At 38.4% G+C, this 20,553-nt stretch overlaps 1 protein-coding gene across 9 annotated transcripts in view; it reads right to left on the bottom strand.

The window, feature by feature from the left end:
* Nucleotides 1-20,553, bottom strand: part of GAPVD1 (GTPase activating protein and VPS9 domains 1) — a 75,802-nt gene that overhangs the window by 21,851 nt on the left and 33,398 nt on the right. For 4 of the 9 annotated variants that reach the window (XM_045043110.1, XM_045043109.1, XM_011288444.3 and 1 more), the window contains exons 4-13: nucleotides 20,206-20,292; nucleotides 18,050-18,184; nucleotides 17,715-17,904; nucleotides 13,323-13,483; nucleotides 10,878-11,007; nucleotides 9,618-9,743; nucleotides 6,436-6,609; nucleotides 4,668-4,808; nucleotides 3,452-3,586; nucleotides 2,861-2,980 (exon numbers count right to left, since the gene is read on the bottom strand). In XM_045043110.1, coding sequence (XP_044899045.1) covers nucleotides 2,861-2,980; nucleotides 3,452-3,586; nucleotides 4,668-4,808; nucleotides 6,436-6,609; nucleotides 9,618-9,743; nucleotides 10,878-11,007; nucleotides 13,323-13,483; nucleotides 17,715-17,904; nucleotides 18,050-18,184; nucleotides 20,206-20,292 — 1,399 coding nt within the window. Of the gene's footprint in view, nucleotides 1-2,854; nucleotides 2,981-3,451; nucleotides 3,587-4,667; nucleotides 4,809-6,435; nucleotides 6,610-9,617; nucleotides 9,744-10,877; nucleotides 11,008-13,322; nucleotides 13,484-17,714; nucleotides 17,905-18,049; nucleotides 18,185-20,205; nucleotides 20,293-20,553 lie in introns of those variants that run through there. The other 5 variants (XM_011288445.3, XM_011288447.3, XM_023242714.2 and 2 more) reach the window with 4 other exon arrangements.

Below are 20,553 nucleotides of genomic sequence, written 5' to 3'. Positions count from 1 at the left end.
GTTTTTATCTACCTACATGGATTTTAATGACATTTAAGTGGTCTAGCATCCACATGTTGATTACTTTTAATGGCCAAACTGTATTATATTTAATGTAAAGAGTAGAGCCAAAAAATGAAAATCACATCAAAATCTTCAGAATGTCACAACTTCCCTGAGTCTCGTCTTCCTTCTACCTATAAAAATAAGGGCAGTATTACCTAGAAGGAGTATAAATAGAAAGTTGTAAAATTTGAAATTCTGATATTGCTCTCAGCAAATGACAGTTTATAAAAGAACTCATAACAAAAATGAATAATAATACTACATTACACCACAAAACAAACTCGAAGTATTTTCAGCTACAGAGTAAAAATGACTCCTCTAAGCATATGTCTACACAGCCAAAATCAGAAATATTGAAACAGCTAATTAAGTATGCAGAGGCTAAAATTTTTAAATATATAAAAGAAACTATTACTCTAAACTTTTTGAGTCTGAGCTCTTTCATGATAATGAATGCTAGTACTTGGATTTTAAGCCTTTTGATTCTTCTTTTGTTCTAGGTCTTATATTCACCTTCCTTTATTAAAATTATAAAAATAGTGTATTGTTATGAAAGGCAGCTTAGAATATCAGTTCTAACATTTTGGTCGTAGGACTCTCTCACATTCTTTTATTGTTGTTGTTAGGACACTTTGACATTCTTAAAAACTATTGCCCCTCAGAGCCTATTTATGTTGGTTGTGCCTATTGATAGTTACCATATCATAAATTACAACTGAAAACAAACATAAATATTTATATATTAATTCATTTAAACATATCCATTAAATGGTAACACAAATAACTCTTTTTTAATGAAAAAGTATTTCCCAAAGTAAAAAACAAGTAGAGTGACACTTTTACATTTTTACGAATTCCTTTAACATGTGGCTTAACAGAACACCTCTGGATTCTCATAAGCTTCTACTTTCAATCTGTTGCGGTATGTATTCTGGTTGAAGTATATAAAGCTGGCCTCACGCAGACATGTAGTTGGAAATGGGAAGATATTTTAATATAACAGCCTTTTCAGATAACTGTGGACATTCTTCTGTGCTACCACACCAAATCTTGACAAGGAGTATTTTAAAGGTAAGCTACAATTTGGAATGTGACACCAAATCAATGAACTTTTTGTACTCTGTTACATTAAAATTAGTTGGTCTGTCTTTCTTGCACTTTAAATGATTTTTGTAACATCATGTATTGATCACCTGAAAAATATTGGTTTAATTAGATATACAGATCTTCCACAGGTTGACACATTTCAATACATAATATTAAAAAACCACAATCTTAATAATACCACCAATCTCCCCAGAAAAGTCTTTACGTATCAGAAAGCTGTCAAGGTCATGGAGGTGGATACAAGTTTTCCGAAATTCTGATTTTTATATGAAAGCGTGAATTTTATCATTGGCAATAAAGTCTACTGTCAGTTGTTTTCCTTGAAGTGATAGGCTCACTCTGTTAATTTTCAAGAAATGCCTGCCAAATACCCAAATCTGAATAACTACAGTTTTTGTCAGTCATTCTTTCAAGTAAAAATGGTGTTTTGTGAAGAACAAACAAGAAAAGAAACAGCTAGTTAAGCTCACAGCTCCAATAACCATACAAGTGCTTTTCCCTGAGACACTTCACCACATTTCAGAATGCAGGAGAAATGCGTTAGGGGTATTTCATATTTCCTCAGAATTTTAGACAGATGTGTACTCAGGGTTGAGATGTAATTAAATAATTTTTACTGCTTCATGAAAGACACTCTAAGTAAAGCTTTCTAACTAACAGAGTATACAGTGACCACTAACACTGTGCTATCACTGCTCTGCTTCATGCTAAGGCTCCAGCAAATTTACCCACCTTGGCCTGTGCACCATCAGTGTCAGTGTCGACACAGAGAAAAGACAACAACCTTTTACTATTATGAAAACAGTTCTGACATCATACCCTGCAGCCCCCAAAAGGGCCTTAAGGGCCCTTACTGGTCCATGAAGACTATACTCTGAAAATTGCTCATTTACAACAGTAGTTCTCAAATCAGGCTACTTTGTGCCCCAAGGGATCATTTGGCACTATCTGGAGACATTTTTGGTTGTCACAACCAGAGCGGAAGAAGAGGGGTGCTGTGCTCCTGGTAGAGGCCAGAGATGCCACTAAACATCCTATAATGCACAGAACAGGTTTGCATAACAAAAGAGTTACCTGGCCCCAAATGCCAATACTGTGGAGGATCAAAAACCTTGGTTCAGAAAACACAAAGAATTTTTTTATAAAAAAGAAAAAGAATCTAAAAACCTAGTACTCAGTACAAAAAACTACTGCTAGCATTTTGGTAGTTCTTTCCTGAACTTTCTCTATGATCGGTTTTGTAATGTTTCATTATCTTATATGTGGAAGTTCTTTAGGATAAAATTTCCAAAATTTTCCATGTGATTTCACATGCTTTAGAGGATTTAAAATCCAGTTGCATAAATTCTGAGTCGTTGCATCAAAATGCATGTAGGAATTCCAGTTTCCAATTCTCAGGTTGTTTCTTGTTTTCTGCCGAATCAATGTTATGGAGAACACCGGTATAAATGTTATGGACAACACCAGTATAAATGCTATTAGAAGCACAAGACTTTCTGCATACACGGAACTGTTTCCTTACAATTCATTCCTCAAGTGGACTAACTGAACCACATTTAGTTTTGAATTTTCAAGGCCTTCTATCCTGCTGCCAAATCATGCCCCAAAGTGCTAGAACAACTGGTACTATCACCAACAGACACGGAAGACTGCCAATGTCACCCATGAATGGGATCATTTTTAGGTCACTCTCATTTCTACTTCTTACCATGAGTTACTTCATCCATGTCTGGACTAGTGACAGAATCTTTACCCCCAAAATCAGAGCTGCACTCAGATCTCAGGTCTTCAATCTTATTGGGAATATCCTCGGAGGTCGCACTTATGCCTTTAAAATAAATAAAGTAAAAAATAAATAGCAAGAAGAACAAAATAACCACACAAAAAGTATATGAAGTTTGGAGAAATGTAAATATTCTCAAATTTTTTGTGTCCCAGTTTTATATATGTGAGACATTGGGTATCATATCCTTTTTGTGTACTACTGCCTAAATATGTTTACCTTGATTTGTACAACATAATCACAAGTATCATGTGGTATCTAAATACAGTAGCAGAGGCCACCAAGAACAGATAGAATTAGAGAGAGAACACGCACAGACCATTTGCCAATTACTTCAACAGACTCCATAGAGCCACGTATTAAGTTCTCAGAGATTTAAGGTCCCTCAGAAACAATTCTGTTTCCAGAAAATTCCTCAACTCGTAAATAAAACATCTCTCTCTGTTAGCAATTTTATAAATGGGGAGGTGGGAACACACCTTGCAATCCTTATTCCTTAAAACAAGACAGACATACCCGACACAACACTGAGGCCTGGTGTGCTGGGGCGGGAACTGACCTCCCTGACATCCGTATCATCAGATGTGCTGCCCAGTCCAGAACAGCTCTCCAGTTCTTGTAGACGTTCCTCCTGCTTTAGATCCGGGGCCTCTAAACAGAAGACATGAGGCGCCACATTAGTGATTCTGTTAGTATGCCACAGTTTCAGCTTGTGACCCAGATGAGGAAAGCTATCAGAGCATGAATGAAATCATTGTAAACAGATTTCTAAGTCTGGGCCAGTTAGCACAGCTGATCAGATCGAGTGTTAAAGAAGTTGAGGTTGTGATTTTCATCCCAATATGAGCCAGTCTATCGTGCAAAAGTGAAAACTCCGCCTGCAGATCACTAATCTCATAAAGTATGCTGTTGGTTAACAAGTAAACTCAACAAGAAAATACAGAATAGCTTAGCATTAAACCAACTATTTTCTAAAAAATAACTCCTATGGATGCTCAATAGATGGTAAGCTAATCCTACTGTCTCCTTATCTAAAGGTTAGCATGTCTGAATGCATTGATATTATAAAACACATATCAGAATCACTTAACTATTCTTGAGCCAAGCAGATCACAAAGAATGTAATTCAGACATACAGTTACTTAAATCTGGATTTTGGTAGTTGACATTTCATTGAAAGCAAAGATTTATCTTCATAATCAGCAAAGCAGAAATGCAATACGTAAAAAAAGAGAAAGTACAAAACACTTTATATGCATTTATGATAATCCTGCACAAAATAATTCTCAGGACTCCAGAGTCTCAATTTCAGTACATTTCAAAAATATACTAGGTACCTTTTAAAGAGTCAAGTTCTCCCCAGGATAAATCTAGGCATGCTTACCAGACACCCAACCGCTCAGGGTCCAAGTTGTACTGCTATTCCTATTTCGTGACGAGTTAGTGGGAGATACCAAACTCAATGTCCCACACAGAACTCCGGTGAGTTGCTAACAAATGCTTACAAGTAACTACACACAGAGTCAAAAAGCACCTGCCATCTTTGCCTATGTCCTGCAACACTGCATTTTTTCTTGATGGACAGAAAATGCCTTAACCTAACTGTCCATTTGAAATTCTTAGCAATGTGATTGCCTCAAACTTAACAAAATGTACATGATACAGAAATTAAGATACCTTACATTTAAAACTTCTGTGCAAATCAGAAAGCAAACAATGACGGCATACTAACCTGAGTCACTTGGCAATACCTCTACACTCCAAGCTTCGCTTGTTGTCTCTGATATGGTAGAACCAGTGCAGGGGTCAAGAAGCACTGACCCTGAACCTGGCAGGCACAGTAAACTGCCTAACATGTTCTCTGCTGCTGCACCTGTATAACCAGTGGGGAGCAAAGGATTAACGAAGATCCTGATGGAAAGAGCAGTGATCATGGAGAAGGACCAAACGCTAAACCAACACATAATCTCTACTCTACCCACAAGAAGGAAGCCAAGGTAAGTGTGATTTCAATCAATAACACCACTAAAATCACAAATTTCCCACTTTGGTCACAAAGGCACATGCTCCTTTTTCTCAGTTTCCTCCTGTTCACCTTGGACTCTTCATAGAGAAAACACACATTAGATCATTTCAGCTAGCTTTCATCTTGGTTTTTTAGCAAATTTTTACATGTGTCCCTAAATATCTAAAATGTACAGTCCTAACAGGGATTCAAACCTCTCAAACAGAGACACTTAACCACAGAAAGGTATACTGGCCAGATACGTTTTCTTCTGGCGCATTAGCCACATATTCAGAGCAATAAAATATATTTGCAGGAAAATACACATCTTCTGGAACGCTCACTCCACTGCAAATATAGCTCATTGCTCAAAGAGAGCTTATTGCCAGAAAAAATACTACTTTGGCACCAGAAGCAAAGTAATGCAGAACCAATTAACAAGTCTATTTACACCACTGAAAAATACCAATAGAAAGGACTGAACATTATAATACACCTGTGTTAAAAATACTCAAGTTCAGAATGCTCCACTACTTCTGATTACGCCTAATAAAAGAACAATGCTACTTCAGTGCCTGAAAAAACTTTTGGCAAATGGTTACTGGTAAAAGTTACATTTTTAAAGATACATCGTGAAATAATTACAAATAAAATAATGTCTGGAACGTGCCTAAACAGAACTGGGGTTGGGTTGGGGAGAGGATAAAAGGGTAGGGGGTGAGAGAAGAGGTGAAACAAAACCAGCCACCTGTGTCTGTGTAATAGCTGAAAACGAGTGATGTGCACAGAGTTCGAGATTCTCTCTTGTATCTGCCTGAAAGGTTCCATGATTTAAAGAGAAAACGAAGATGGTGCTTATGAGACCGTATGAAACCTTTCAGAGCTCACAAAACGGTATCCTAAAAAGGGTGAGTTTTAAAGTATGGACGTTGTACCTCAATAAACTTGGTACTAAAAAAATAAAAAAGTAGTTACTCTTTGGAACCGAATTAATCCTTCCGGGAATTTTTTTTTTTTTTTTTTAAGTAAGCTCTGACTTGAACTCATGACCTTGATATCACGAGTCACATGTTTTACTGAATGAGCCAGTCAGGTGCCACATTAAATTCAATTTTTGGAGAATCTCAATATTATATTATTCTGAAAGTTTTGGGGCTATAATCTGTTAAGAATTTCCATCTTCACGTAATGTGCTTAGTCTCAAAAGAATATCCTAAGAATATGTACTATGTCCTGAAAACAAGAAGCTAATTCAGAAGATTAGTTTCTTTTTTGGTGGGGGAGGGGGAGTTAAGTGCAGGCAGGGAAAACACTACCTACATTTAGGCAAAGAAAAAAAATACACAAGTGCCTGGTTACATACACTTTTCTCAGTTCCCCAGTTAGTGTGAACACACACACCATGTCTGTCAGAGGCTGAAGTTCCCACCCATGAAGGGCAGGTGGATATGAATAACTAAATACCAATCTTCCAGAGAAATTTAACAGCAGTTACCTGCAATTTCTTGTAAGCGATCTTCATCAATGTTAGGGTCGAAATCACTTCCTAAGACATCTGTACTCCACGTCTCACTCACTGTTTCTGATATATCTCTATCATCTGTCAGTCCCATCATGTCACGTATTTCAAACTTTCTTAGCTTATCATCAAGATTATCTTGTGTTGTAGCTATCAAAAACAAAATTAAGCACTTTAAAAATGGTAGCACAGCTATAATTTTTTAAATCAACTTTAAAGATTGATATTTTATCATTAACACGGAGCATGCAGTACCAAAACACTGAATCAATGCCCTATAAATGTACTCTTTCACCTTCTGAACTTTCAGCAATATGTACCCCCACTTCTGGTAGATTAACTGGGGTAATTTCTGCAGTGTGACTTTGATTAAAAAAAAAAACAAAAACAAAAACAAAAACGGGAAACATTCCCCTCTTTGTCTTTGCAAAGGCCTTGTTACTTGCTTTGGCCAAAAGAGTAAGGAGGAAGTGTGCCAGTTTCAAGGCTAGGCCTTAAAAGTCCTTATAAACTTCTGCTCTCTTTCACCCTTGCTTCTCCCATGAGAATAAGCTTAAGTTAATCTGCTGGAGGATGAGGGACCACACAAAACACAGTAAAGGTCATCCTAGAGCAGCTCCTCACAGGCCAACTGTCCCCCAGCTAAGATTAGCAGAGCTCCCAACTGGTGACTATAGATACATGAGTTTTCCCAGTCCAAACCAGAACCTCCCAGCTGACCCACAGACCTGAGAGCACAAATAAATGTTAATTGTTGTAAAGTCACTAAGTTTTGAGGTGGTTTGGTATGCAGCATTACTCTGGCAATAATCAACTGATAAACCAATACTAAAAAAAAAAAACCTTTCGTTTGACTTGAATACATCCACCTGATACTAGTTTTCTCTCTTCCCTTGACTAATGACAAGCAGTCTATAATTTGCCTCAATTTACTTCTTAACCTAGTGTTCACAAAATGTAGACCACCAACCACTTACAAGATCAATCACCTAGAGGGCTTGTTAAAAAAGTGATATTCTTGGGGGCGCCTGGGGCTCAGTCGATTAAGCGTCGACTCTTGCTTTCGGCTCAGGTCATGATCTCCTGGTTTGTGGGTTTGAGCCCCACATTGGGTTCTACGCTGGCAGTGCGAAGCCTGCTTGGGATTCTCTCTCTCCCCCTCTCTCTCTCTCTGCCCCTCTCCTGTTCATGCTCTCTCTCAAAATACATAAAAAAAAAAAAAAAAAAAAAAAAAAAAAAAGGTGATATTCTTTCAACTTCTGTCTTAAGCTACTATTTTAGGTTTCTCTCTTATTTGCAGAAAATTTAAACCTAATTGATACAAGGACAAACTAATTCAGCAAAATTTAACATTACATTTATTCAAGCCACACATATCCCAACTAGCAATGCTCTTTTCCTTTCTAAAAATGGACTGCACCAGGGGCGCCTGGGTGGCGCAGTCGGTTAAGCGTCGACTTCAGCCAGGTCACGATCTCGCGGTCCGTGAGTTCGAGCCCCACGTCAGGCTCTGGGCTGATGGCTCGGAGCCTGGACCCTGTTTCCGATTCTGTGTCTCCCTCTCTCTCTGCCCCTCCCCTGTTCATGCTCTGTCTCTCTCTGTCCCAAAAATAAACGTTGAAAAAAATAAATAAATAAAATATTAAAAAAAAAATGGACTGCACCAGGATTTCTGGAAATGAGATATGGGAAATGGCCTTTTTTTTTTTTTCCCCAGGTAATTTTTATGCTCACTCAGGTCTCAGAATCATTGCCTCAGACCCAGTTGATCTGCATCTGCCCTCAACACTCCTTTGAAGGCCATCAGTGATCTTTTTTTTAAGTTTATTTATTTCTTATTAGAGAGAGAGAGAGAGAAAGAGAGAATGAACAGGGCAGGGACAGAGACAAAGGGGGAGAGAGAGAATCCCAAACAGGCTCCACAATGCCAGTGCAGAGCCCCAGGTGGGGCTCGATCCCACAAACTGTGAGATCATGACCTGAGCCTAAATCAAGAGTTGGATGCATGGGGCGCCTGGGTGGCTCAGTCGGTTAAGCGTCCGACTTTCAGCTCAGGTCACGATCTCGCGGTCTGTGAGTTCGAGCCCCGCGTCAGGCTCTGGGCTGATGGCTCAGAGCCTGGAGCCTGCTTCCGATTCTGTGTCTCCCTCTCTCTCTGACCCTCCCCCGTTCATGCTCTGTCTGTCTCAAAAATAAATAAACATTAAAAAAAGAATCGGATGCTTAACTGACTGAGCCACCCAGGCTCCCCATGGTCTTTAAATGGACAAATCCAAACAACTTTTTCAAACTAATCTTCCTAGAGCACAAAAGGGATCCATCTACTTCTCAGTCCTTACCCCGCATTATTCCCCTACTTGCTAGTTCCTGAGTAAGTACTATGGTTTCCCACCTCTATGACTTGCTTATACTACTCTATTCCTTCACCTAGAATGCCCTGTCTTTAGTTTCTGCCAACACAATGCCACCCAGACTTTAAGGCTAGCATTTTTTCCCCACTAAGCTTTTCCCTACACTTTAAGCCACATGTATCTCTAACTCAGAACTGCTAAAGCACTTTTATGATACTGTTAATTATTTGTGTACCATCCTCTCCCTATCGTAAGTTCCTTAAGCCCTAAGTATTTATCTTCGTATCCTTTAAAATGTCAGTACTACAGAACTAAAATGCCAAATATTATAGAATTCAAGCAATTCATTTTAATTATTCTATGTAATTTAAGCCTAAAAAATTCATTTACCAACCAAACATTTTTAAAAAAAATTTTTTTTTCAACATTTATTTATTTTTGGGACAGAGAGAGACAGAGCATGAACGGGGGAGGGGCAGAGAGAGAGGGAGACACAGAATTGGAAACAGGCTCCAGGCTCTGAGCCATCAGCCCAGAGCCCGACGCGGGGCTCGAACTCACGGACTGCGAGATCGTGACCTGGCTGAAGTCAGACGCTTAACCGACTGCGCCACCCAGGCGCCCCTACCAACCAAACATTTTTAGGAACTCAAAGAACCATGTATAAATGCAGGTTTAACGGTCATTATATAATCAGCTTAAATTTATTCTTTTACTGAACACAGCTAGCCTACATGGAAACACAGTTTATCTCGCAACCAGGTAAATTCTCTGCTACTTGAGCAACTGTGTTCAACTTAACCTTACCTTGCTCATGCTCCAATAGCTGTAGAGCTTCGACTCCATTGCTCCCAGAAGGTCCTGCTCCAAGTTCTGATACAGACTCTCCTTCCAGGTCTAGAGAAGATACCGAATTGGAGCGATTTGAAGGACCTAGAGAAATGTTTCAACTGTGAGTGAGCTTTTTAATACTCGTGAGCCACCATGCAACTTTTCATGCCTTGATAACAGACAACAGATTAAGATGCTTTCATTTGTTTGTTTTAAGGTGTTTTTAATACTGCATTTGTACCTTAAAAATATAAATGCCCTTTAAGCCAGCAATTGTGCTTCTAAGAATTTATCCTAAGAAAACAATTCAAAAATTCATGTAAGGTTGCTTGTTGAAGGGCTTCTTATAATTCTTGAAAAGTGGAAGCAACCTATATGTTTAACCACAGAAGAATGTTTAAGTAAATTATGCCAATTCGAAGTTAAAGAAAAAAAAATTAGAAACCTAGGCTATTTAAGAATGTTAAATTACAAAGAGAAATATCACTGCTATACTGTTAGACAAAAAATGGTTACAAAACAACATAAACCTAATTTGGCTATAAATAAACCAAAATGCTGTTACTAATACAATGGTAAAATTACAGATGATTCCATTTATGTTCTGCATTTTCTAGAATGACTATATACTACCTATTCTGAAAAGTTAGAGAAAAAGAAGTTATTATTTTATGTTTGAAATGATAGTAAACTTGGGCTTTTTTCATTAAAAAAGTTTGTCCTTGTCCATGAAATGATGAATTCTCAATCTTAGCTTTCAACTTTCTATTTTATTCCTACTTCCATTCTATCTTCCTGCTTTATCAAGGTATGAGTGTGTGAATAAAGAAATACAGAACATTAAAAGTATACACAACATCTTGAAATACTAGTGAGTCCATTTATTTCCCACTTAGACATGCATTATCCTCTAAAGGAGCTCTATAAGCATTGGTATATATCAATACTACAGAAACTTGGTATTATTCAAGCCTCAATAAAGACATATCTTCTCCATTGTATACGATCAAAGGTCTCTTGCAATCTTTTTCTTTTTTAAATTATTTTCTTAAAATCTTAATTTATTCTAGAAACAATCTTTATAGCCAACTGTTCAAGATCATTAGAGGAAAACTTCATTACTCTCCCCAGGGAGAGGAACAGATGGTATAATTATAATTTATAAGGCTCCTTTAAAGATCGCAAAACAAAGTATTACTTGAATCACACAACTCTTTGAATGAAGTAACCCTTCACCTTCAGATATTCCTTCCAGATTATCACTGCAGAGGGAAAAGCGCAAGGTTTTATCAGGTTTACCGTGGAGTTTGTTTTCATCGACAGGGACATCTCCTTGTCCTCCATCCGAAAGTTGCATGTTTAGGACCTGAAAAATAAAATGCCTTTGGTTTATCACAACTGAAAGACAGATTACTGATATGAAAACAGACTGCAACAAATGCATATTACGAGATTCTGATCAAGCTTTTAAGTACCCCTAGAATAAAAGTGTATCAGTTAAAAAAAAACCTGAACCTATGCCTTTCCATCACCCAGTGTCAGAGATTGAACAATCAGGTATCAGTGACTGGTGGGTAGCATCATAAAAATCAAAAGGCTTCGGAATCAGCAGTGGGGTCTGTCTGGTTCTGCCACATACCAACTATGTAATCTTGGGTAAATGTATTTACCCTAAACCTCAGTTTCTTGATTTCTAAAACAGCAATAGTAACAGTATGCATGCCATGGAGTTGTTGAGGGTTAAATAAAAAAATGCACAGAAATCATTTTGCACGGTAAAATGACATTAAATTTGCAGTACATTTTTTCAAAAGCTAATAAACTAATTCAACAGAAAGAAAACATAGGAACAGACTATCCTGTAGGCATCAGAATTCAATCAGTCTAGTTTGAACCTTGCCTTGATCACCATATACACAGCCACAAAAGTCCATACCAGAAGCTACAGTGTTTTCAGAGCCATCTCTAGCTTAGAGCTGATGGCCTTTTAAAAATGTTTTCTATTTGTTAGATGACTCCCAAATAACATAATTACTTTTCAATCCCCACAAGCCTCGTAACTCAGCTTTATATGTGTATCTTCAACTGAATGAAGAATTGAGGGCTTTGCTGGAAGTCAGCATGTTTTAAGCACACCCGGAATTCAAAATCACAGCCACCGTGCTCCTAGGCTACTGGTAAAACATGAAGGAAGAATAGTATCCGCCCTTGAAAAGGAAAAACAAACAACCGCTCTAGGTGCTTTTGGCCCTGCATTTAAATGAGTAAATTAAAGGGTTTTTAACGACTCTATACATTTACTCAGGTGATGCTTTTAAAGTCATTTAAAAATAGAACTTTTTTCCTACTTGCTGGAAATTAAACGTGGACATAAAACTTTTACATTTTGTATTGTTTTTTAATTTTTTTTTAATGTTTATTTTTGAGACAGAGAGAGACAGAGCATGAACAGGGGAGGGTCAGAGAGAGAGGGAGACACAGAATCAGAAGCAGGCTCCAGGCTCCGAGCTGTCAGCACAGAGCCTGACGCGGGGCTCGAACTCACGGACCGTGAGATCATGACCTGAGCCGAAGTCGGACGCTCAACCGACTGAGCCACCCAGGCGCTCCTACATTTTGTATTTTTTTAAGATAACTTGGATCTTTAAACTCTTAGTGAGCAATGTGTAAAGAATCTTCAGGAAAAATCTATCCAAAGGTCTAGAGAGCGATTTGATTAACGGCAAACAAAAGGCTCCTCCTACCACAGTGGAGAGACTGCCCTGCAAGGGGATACAGGCTGCTGTCTGCGAGGCTGCCAGAACTGTGAGCTGGGGGAAGGCTAACGGGGAGGCAGAGTGCCACAGAGTTCCCTGGCTGAAATTCAGTGGTTGTTTTTCCTCATTCAGCATTCCCCTGGTTCTGGTAAGGCTTTTATTACATTCTGGAGTTCCTAAAAAGTTGATTCTGACAGTTTTTGCCAGCTCATTTGTGTGTGTGTGTGTGTGTGTGTGTGTGTGTGTGTGTGGACAGAGTTCTGGAGTTTGACAGAATTCTTTCGTATGGGTCATGCCACAGTTCCAAACACCGCCTTACCAACCACCATCAACCACTTTAACTGGTCCCTTTGTCCCAGGCCAGGAATTTTTCTTGACTAATAAGCAGTCACTGTTGAATATAAAATGATGCTTCTTTTATATTTCTTCTTTCCTTTTGCGTCTGTCCCAAGCTCTTCTGTTTACAAATATCTTAAAAGTGATGCCCACACCCCAACTCCATTTCTTCAAAATATTTTACTTTCTTAGTTTTCTTTTCGGTTATCTCTTCCATTTCTTCCTAACCAACCAAAGAACAGAAAATATTTCTAAAGAATGTCTGGCTCTTTAAAGCAGCAATACCACTAGTTTATCATTAAAAAGAAAAGAAAAAAAATTTCCTACAGGTCAATGTCCATACCACAATTTCCCAGCTTCCTATCTCTTCTATACTATTAGGAAAATTCCTCCTGGTGTGGACCTAATCACCAATGACAGTGCTATTGATATGTTAATGTGAAAGGCCCCTGAAGCGTTCATAGGGAATTTGGCATTTAATGCATTCATTAAACACATACTGACTTATACAAGAGACCATTAATTAGGAAAAAGAAGTAAGTTTCTTAACACTGATGGCTATAAGTTAAATGTAACAATACGTTCATACCTCATTTTCCGACATCATCCCTGGAGTGAGCTGGGGACCTGTCCCTAAGGAAATGACCAACACCTCTTCAGGCTGCACTTCCTGGATGGTTTCTTGAGATGACCCTTCATGGTCCATATGTAAGTCCATTAGCACATTGGTGCGGCTTCTACTCCGAGTTGCTAATAAAAAGATTTTCAAATACAATAATTTAGAGAACAAGACAAAACAAAGAAAATGGTACACTAAACACAAAAATATATTTTCTATTAATGTAGGACTTTTGCATATGCACAAAAAAAGGGTGGTGACAATATGAATTAAAACAAAACCCTCCACCTTCCCAGTTCTCTGCTGATAACTAACACAGATCCTCCTTCAAAACTGATAGAAACAGGGGCACCTAGGTGGCTCAGTCGGTTAAGTGTCCGACTTCAGCTCAGGTCATGATCTCACCGTCTGTGAGTTCAAACCCCGCGTCAGGCTCTGGGCTGACAGTTCAGAGCCTGGAGCCTGCTTCGGATTCTGTGTCTCCCTCTCTCTCTGACCCTTCCCTGTTCATGCTCTGTCTCTCTCTGTCTCAAAAAATAAACATTAAAAAAAATTAAAAAAAAAAAGATTTAAAACAAAACTGATAGAAACATTGATCTGTGTGCACCTGCCAGGAAGTGACACACAGATGAGCGCACCTGCAGAACAGCAAACACATCTCTCAACTGAAGACTTGGGGTGACAAAAAAAGCATTACCTTATTTCTTATCAGTGTACCTTCAACTCTTTCTCCTGGAAAATGACTGAACTGCCACAGGTCTCCCATACTAATAACTGAACTTACAATCATTTGAAAATTTCATATAGAGGGGCACCTGAGTGGCTCAGTCGGTTAAGCATCTGACTTCGGCTCAGGTCATGATCTCATGGTTCATGAGTTCTAGGCCCACACTGGGCTCTATGCTGACAGCTGGGAGCCTGGAGCCTGGTTCAGATTCTGTGTATGTGTCTCTCTCTCTGCCCCTCCCCCGTGCTCACTCTCGCTCTCTCTCTCTCTCTCTCTCAAAAATGAATAAACATCAAAAAGAAAATTCCATATAGAAATCTGCTAGCCATATAACGTACACTAATTAGACAACCATTGACAAAATCAGAATCAGTTTTTGAAACATTGATTTTCCTGAAAAGTATTAACTTCTTTTCAAAGATGCAGAAAAAAAGATTTCCCTATGTTTGAATAGAAGTTTCTCCTCTGCTTTATGGAAACATTCTAAATTAGTAAAATATCTAATTATTTTGGGATTTTTCTTCCTCCTACCTATAAGTACACAAGTAATACTTTTTTCTAAAATAATCTGTCAGGGCGCCTGGGTGGCTGAGTTGGTTGGGCATCTGACTCGTTTTTGGCTCAGGTGATGATGTCTCAGGTTTGTGGGTTCAAGCCGTAGGTAGGGTTCCGCACTGGCAGGGCAGAGCCTGCTTGGGATTCTCCGTCTGTCTGTCTCTCTCTCTCTGCCCCTCCCTTGCTTGCACACACACACTCTCTCTCTCTCTCAAAATAAATAAACTTAAAAAAAAAATACAACAAATAATCCATCCCACACATCTTACAAGAACTTTTAGACACCGAAAGACTTAGTTTGACAATTTCTCTACAAGTTTAAGTCTCCTGTGATAAATTCAATTTTCTTTCAGAGGGCAATAAAATTTGGTACAACTAGAATACTAAACAGAAATTCTATTTCGGTGCAAAATAATCAAAAGTACAGACATAAAGCAAAAACGCTCTGTAGCAACAAGTCTTTCAACCTCACTTTGAATGAAAGTTGGCCTACTTGAAGACAGAATTATAAAGAATCCTCTCTACACAATGCTGTAGATGTGTTCATTCATCACTCTTACTTTCAAAATTCAGAGCACACATCAATTTCCCAAAGTGTAACCCAGGTTCACTCTCACCTTTATTTGCTGACCCTCACTCACTATTTTCTAACGAACTGTGAAATTAAATTCAACTTCATGAACAACTTATGAATCTTAAGCAACAAACTTTATAATTTATAAAAATGCAAGTAATAAAAATCCATATAGCAATTTACATAAAGCAAAAGCAACATGCACACAGAGCACAGTTGCATAAACTATTTCTTAAATGAAAGTTATATAAGAAGAGGAAGAACAGCTTATTACGCACAAAATGGGGTTACTAGAGTAATATGAGCAGTTAGATTAGTGGCTGAGGAATCCCAGAGAGTGATGGCTGCTAACTGTTGTTCTGGGTTGCAAAAGCACTAAACAGAAAGAAAATCAACCCTCTGAATAATGGGCACATTTTTTAAAAATATGAAATAAATTCAGTGACCAGGTCATACGACTATACAAAGTATATGGGGCAAACATCTGAATATTTACTTTCCGTTTTACCCGTATTTAATGACACTTCTAGATGACAAGAAATGAAAGAACTCATGTGCAGGAGTGAATAATGGAGGAAAAAAATCTCTGATTTACCAAAAATCATTCATTTCTTGTTTAAAAAGTGCAAATAGGCTATATTAAAAATCCCCAAGTGTCAAAAAAAAAAAAAAAATCACCCAGGGTCAAAATTCATCTTTTTTCTATTTTTAATTCTGAAAACTGACATTTCAGGATGATGAAAGCCAAAGACTTGAAGAATATGATATCATATTCTTGTTGATATTATTCTATTAAATGTAAGATGGATTAATTTTAAGAAACTGACAATTCTTGGGGCGCCTGGGTGGCTCAGTCGGTTAAGCGTCCAACTTCAGCTCAGGTAGTGATCACAGTTCATGAGTTCAAGTCCCACACTGAGCTCTGTGCTGACAGCTCAGAGCCTGGAGCCTGCCTCAGATTCTGTGTCTCCCTCTCTCTGCCCCTACCCTGCTTGCAATCTGTCTCTCTCTCTCAAAAATAAACATTTAAAAAAATTAAAAAGAAATCAACAGTTCGTAACAAATCAGCTCATGGAAGTTTAAAAATGAAATCCCATTCTGTAAAATGTGAAAAATAAAGTACCTATTCATGTTCACTAACTTGCTGAGCTCCTCCTCATTTTCATTAAAAAAATGGCACTAAAATACTGCTCTCTTGGCCTAAACACTCTTTCCCTCCCTGTCTTGGCTATTTTGTCTCACTCCCATTCATCCTTCAAGAGAAAGTATTAGCTTCACCTGTTCTAGGATCATCTCCTGACATTATCACCACTTGGACAACATGGGTGCCCCATAAACCTCCATGCATGCTTATCTCCATCAGACACTTGGCCTAATGAAGGGAAATGGTCTCCTCTTATTCTCCCCAATAGACTATCAGCAACTAGAGAGTAGCAGCCTATCCTAATGCTCTCTGCATTCCCAGTGTCCAACACAGTGCCCCCACCCCTACCCCGCAGGATAGTGATTATACCTACTCTTTTTGTGGGGACTTTTTGCATGATTAAATGAAACTACATCTATAAAGTGCTCATCCAGAGTCTGGTACATGGTAATGCTGAATCAATTTGTGTGAGTGTGTGTACAGATAGATAATAGAAGTTTACTAGGTGAATAGAACTTAATTAAACCCAATTGTTTTAAATAAGCTTGACTAAATAAAAAGAAACTTTATTTTATAAAATAAAGGTATCTTAGCTCACTTGATAAAACATTACTAACAATATGGGGGGGGGGGGCGCCTGGGTGGCTCAGTTGGTTAAACGTCCGACTTCAGCTCAGGTCATGATCTCGCAGTCTGTGAGTTCGAGCCCCGCATTGGGCTCTGTGCTGACAGCTCAGAGCCTGGAGCCTATTTCGGATTCTGTGTCTCCCTCTCTCTCTGACCCTCCCCCATTCATGCTCTCTTTCTGTCTCAAAAATAAATAAATGTTAAAAAAAAAAACAAAAAAAAAACAAAAAAAAACAATATTGGGGAAATAGTAACTGTGTATTTCCCACTTTACTGACAGAAACTACTAAGTTATTATTTTATTATTTAGAACTTTGAACAAAGGACAGGGCTACATAATCCAAATACTGACTACTTATAACAAATGGCACACCCAGATTTCCAAGAAAAGTTACTAAAATATAATCAAAGTATACTGTTGGTGGCATGATCTCAATTAATTATGAAAAGTAGGTCTAGATAAAGCTAGAACTTACTCATAAACCATAACTAATTGGTGCAATTTTTAAAAATTGCATTAGTATCAGTAAACATAAAGAGAAAGGCTTTCCCAAATTATTCAAAACCATATTGCAAAACACTGAACAGAAACAAAAGCCAAATATATATATATATATATATATATATATACATATATATATATATATATATATATATATATATATATATATACACACACACATACACACACACACTAAATTTAAGGAGAGCCTGAATATGAGAAATTCTCTTTACCTATAGGCAATCGATTCTTCTTATTTGCTGGAGTGGTTGCTGGAGACAGCTGAGGAGTATTATAGGGAGTCATTTCTAAACTGCTACTTTTTCCTGGCTTTGCCTGGGGCAGGTTTGCCAATAAATTGTCAAGAGCCATCCTATCTTCTCTTAGTTGATCTCCAGACATTACACTCTTCATAAAATTCACCTGGCAAAAGTAAAAGGACGTTAGCTAGTGAGATCAATTTTTCAAATACAATATATATTTCTCACACAATGTACTCATTTATGACTCTGCCCATGCTTAGATAAATGACTTTTGAGAAAATCCTATTAAAGAATAAAGCCATTACCAGAGTAATAAGCTGACTGTAGGTTATATAAACCACAGTTCTGCTCAATCCTTCCAGAAGATTAACGGAGGACATTGGAGGGGTCTCCACTGCGCGGCCCCCAATCACAACATCAAGGAAAGCAGCAACACAGCTCTGTTAAACAGGGAAAAATCAAAGTGAAATATTTCCCCTTTAAAATAAGGGAACAAAATGTCTAATCAAGGGGGACAAGCATGCAAAAAGTTATTCTTGAAAATTATATTAAACCCAACATTGAAACAAATTAAACTCTTCATGAATTAATATAGAATTGTCTACACAAAATTCTGGTAAGTGAAACAAACATGACACAGAACAGTGCACACTACACCATTTGTGAAAAGGGAGGGATGGGGTGACTAGGAAAATATATGTAAGAGTTTGCTTGTTTACATATAGACCTCTTGAAGAAAACATAAAAGACTGAGAACATCAAGAACCTTTTGGGGAGGAAGGGTGCCTGGGTGGCTCGGCTCAGTTGGTTAGGCATCCGAGTATTGATTCTGGCTCAGGTCATGATCTCACAAGTTCATGAGACTGAGCCCCGCATCCAGCTCTGCACTGGCGGCATGGAGCCTGCTTGGGATCCTCTCTCTCCTCTCCCTCCGCCCCTACTGCACACATGCACGTGCTTTCTCCTTCTCTCTCAAAATAAATAAATAAACATTAAAAAAAAAAGAAAAAAAGAAGAATCTTTTGGGGAGGAAATAAAGGCTAGAAATCAGAGGTGGAAGGAGAATTTGACTATATAACCTCTGAATTTTAAACAAAGTAGAATGGGGGCGCCTGGGTGGCGCAGTCGGTTAAGCACCCGACTTCAGCCAGGTCACGATCTCGCGGTCTGGGAGTTCGAGCCCCGCGTCAGGCTCTGGGCTGATGGCTCAGAGCCTGGAGCCTGTTTCCGATTCTGTGTCTCCCTCTCTCTCTGCCCCTCCCCCGTTCATGCTCTGTCTCTCTCTGTCCCAAAAATAAATAAACGTTGAAAAAAAAATTAAAAAAAAAAAAAGTAGAATGTATAGCCTACTTGACTATGATTAATTAAAATCTAATTTAATTAAAGTGAACAATGCCATAAAACATACTTATGAAATACACTTAAAACTATACAATTATCTCTTGTTTGCTTTAGTAACTTATTAAAAAAATGTTTTAGTTTTTATTTTTGAGAGAGAACGTGAGCAGGGGAAGGGCAGAGAGAGAAGGGGACAGAGGATCCAAAGTGGGCCCTCCACTGATAGCAGAGAATCCAACATGGGGCTCTAACTCACAAACTGTGAGATTGTGACCTGAGTCAAAGTCAGATGCTTAACCAATTGAGCCACCCAGGCACCCAACTTTAGTGACTTTTTAAAAAATTAAACTATTTATTTACTTAAACATTTTCAATTTTTTTAAAGTAATCTCTACACCCAACATGGGGCTTGAACTCACAACCCTGAGATTGAGTTACATGCTCTACCCACTAAGCCAGCCAGATGCCTTAAATTAAACTTTTTAAAATAATAGCTCTTTGGCTCTCTTATGGCATCTCCTCAACTCTTCATTAATTGAGAATAAGTAATCTCTAGTGACATCATCATTTTTAAACCTTTTTGTATTTTAGAGAGAGAAAGAGAGAGTGTGTGTGCACATACACAAGAGCAGGAGAGAGGGGCAGAGGGAGAGAAGGAGAGAATCTCAAGCAGGCTCCACGCTCAGCAGGAGCTACCCAGGTGCCCTGTGACATCTTCCTTTAAATATTGTTCATCCAGGGTGCCTGGGTGGCTCAGTCAGTCGAGTGTCCAACTCTTGATTTCAGCTCAGGTCATGATCCCAGGGTCATGGAATTGAGCCCTGCATCGGGGTCCTCCCTGAGCGTGGAGCCTGCTTGAGATTCGATTCCCTCCCTTCCCCACCCTCCTTCCCACCTCTCTCTCCCACTACTCACACGAGCGCACACTCTCTCTTTCTAAAATGAAAAAAATGAATGCTGCCGATCCAATATTGTATCCTTCTATGGCTATACCAAGGGTAACTGAAATGAATATTTAATTTAAACACCACCGAAAGACCATAAAGACAGTAGTTAAGTTCACTAATACTCTGGCAAAATTGTCTATAAATAGTATTTCACACGAGACAGTATTCATTCTTACTTTGTCAAATTTTCCAAGGCTGCTCTTTGTCCGGGGGTCTCCCTCTTCAGAGCCAGTCATTGCCAATTGCTGCAAAAGGCGGCCAACCTGCAACCCAAAGCAGTGGCAGGGAGACACAGGCTATAGATACTTACAGATTCTTCTCTATGAAAGCACTTCCATTCTAGTCTAAACATCTGTTTCATAGTAATATTCACACAATCTGACCAAGCATGCAAAAGAGGGTCCCAAATAAAACATGTATCTTCTCTACATCAGCTTTTACTATATTTAGATTAAGAGTTATGGACAATAAACAGAAAATTTTGCTTTATACATTATATTGACAATATGAAATAAAAATGCAAC

The sequence above is a fragment of the Felis catus genome, chromosome D4 (genome assembly GCF_018350175.1).
Source record: "Felis catus isolate Fca126 chromosome D4, F.catus_Fca126_mat1.0, whole genome shotgun sequence".
NCBI classification, from domain to species: domain Eukaryota; kingdom Metazoa; phylum Chordata; class Mammalia; order Carnivora; family Felidae; genus Felis; species Felis catus.
This window is presented reverse-complemented; position numbering and strand designations above follow the sequence as displayed.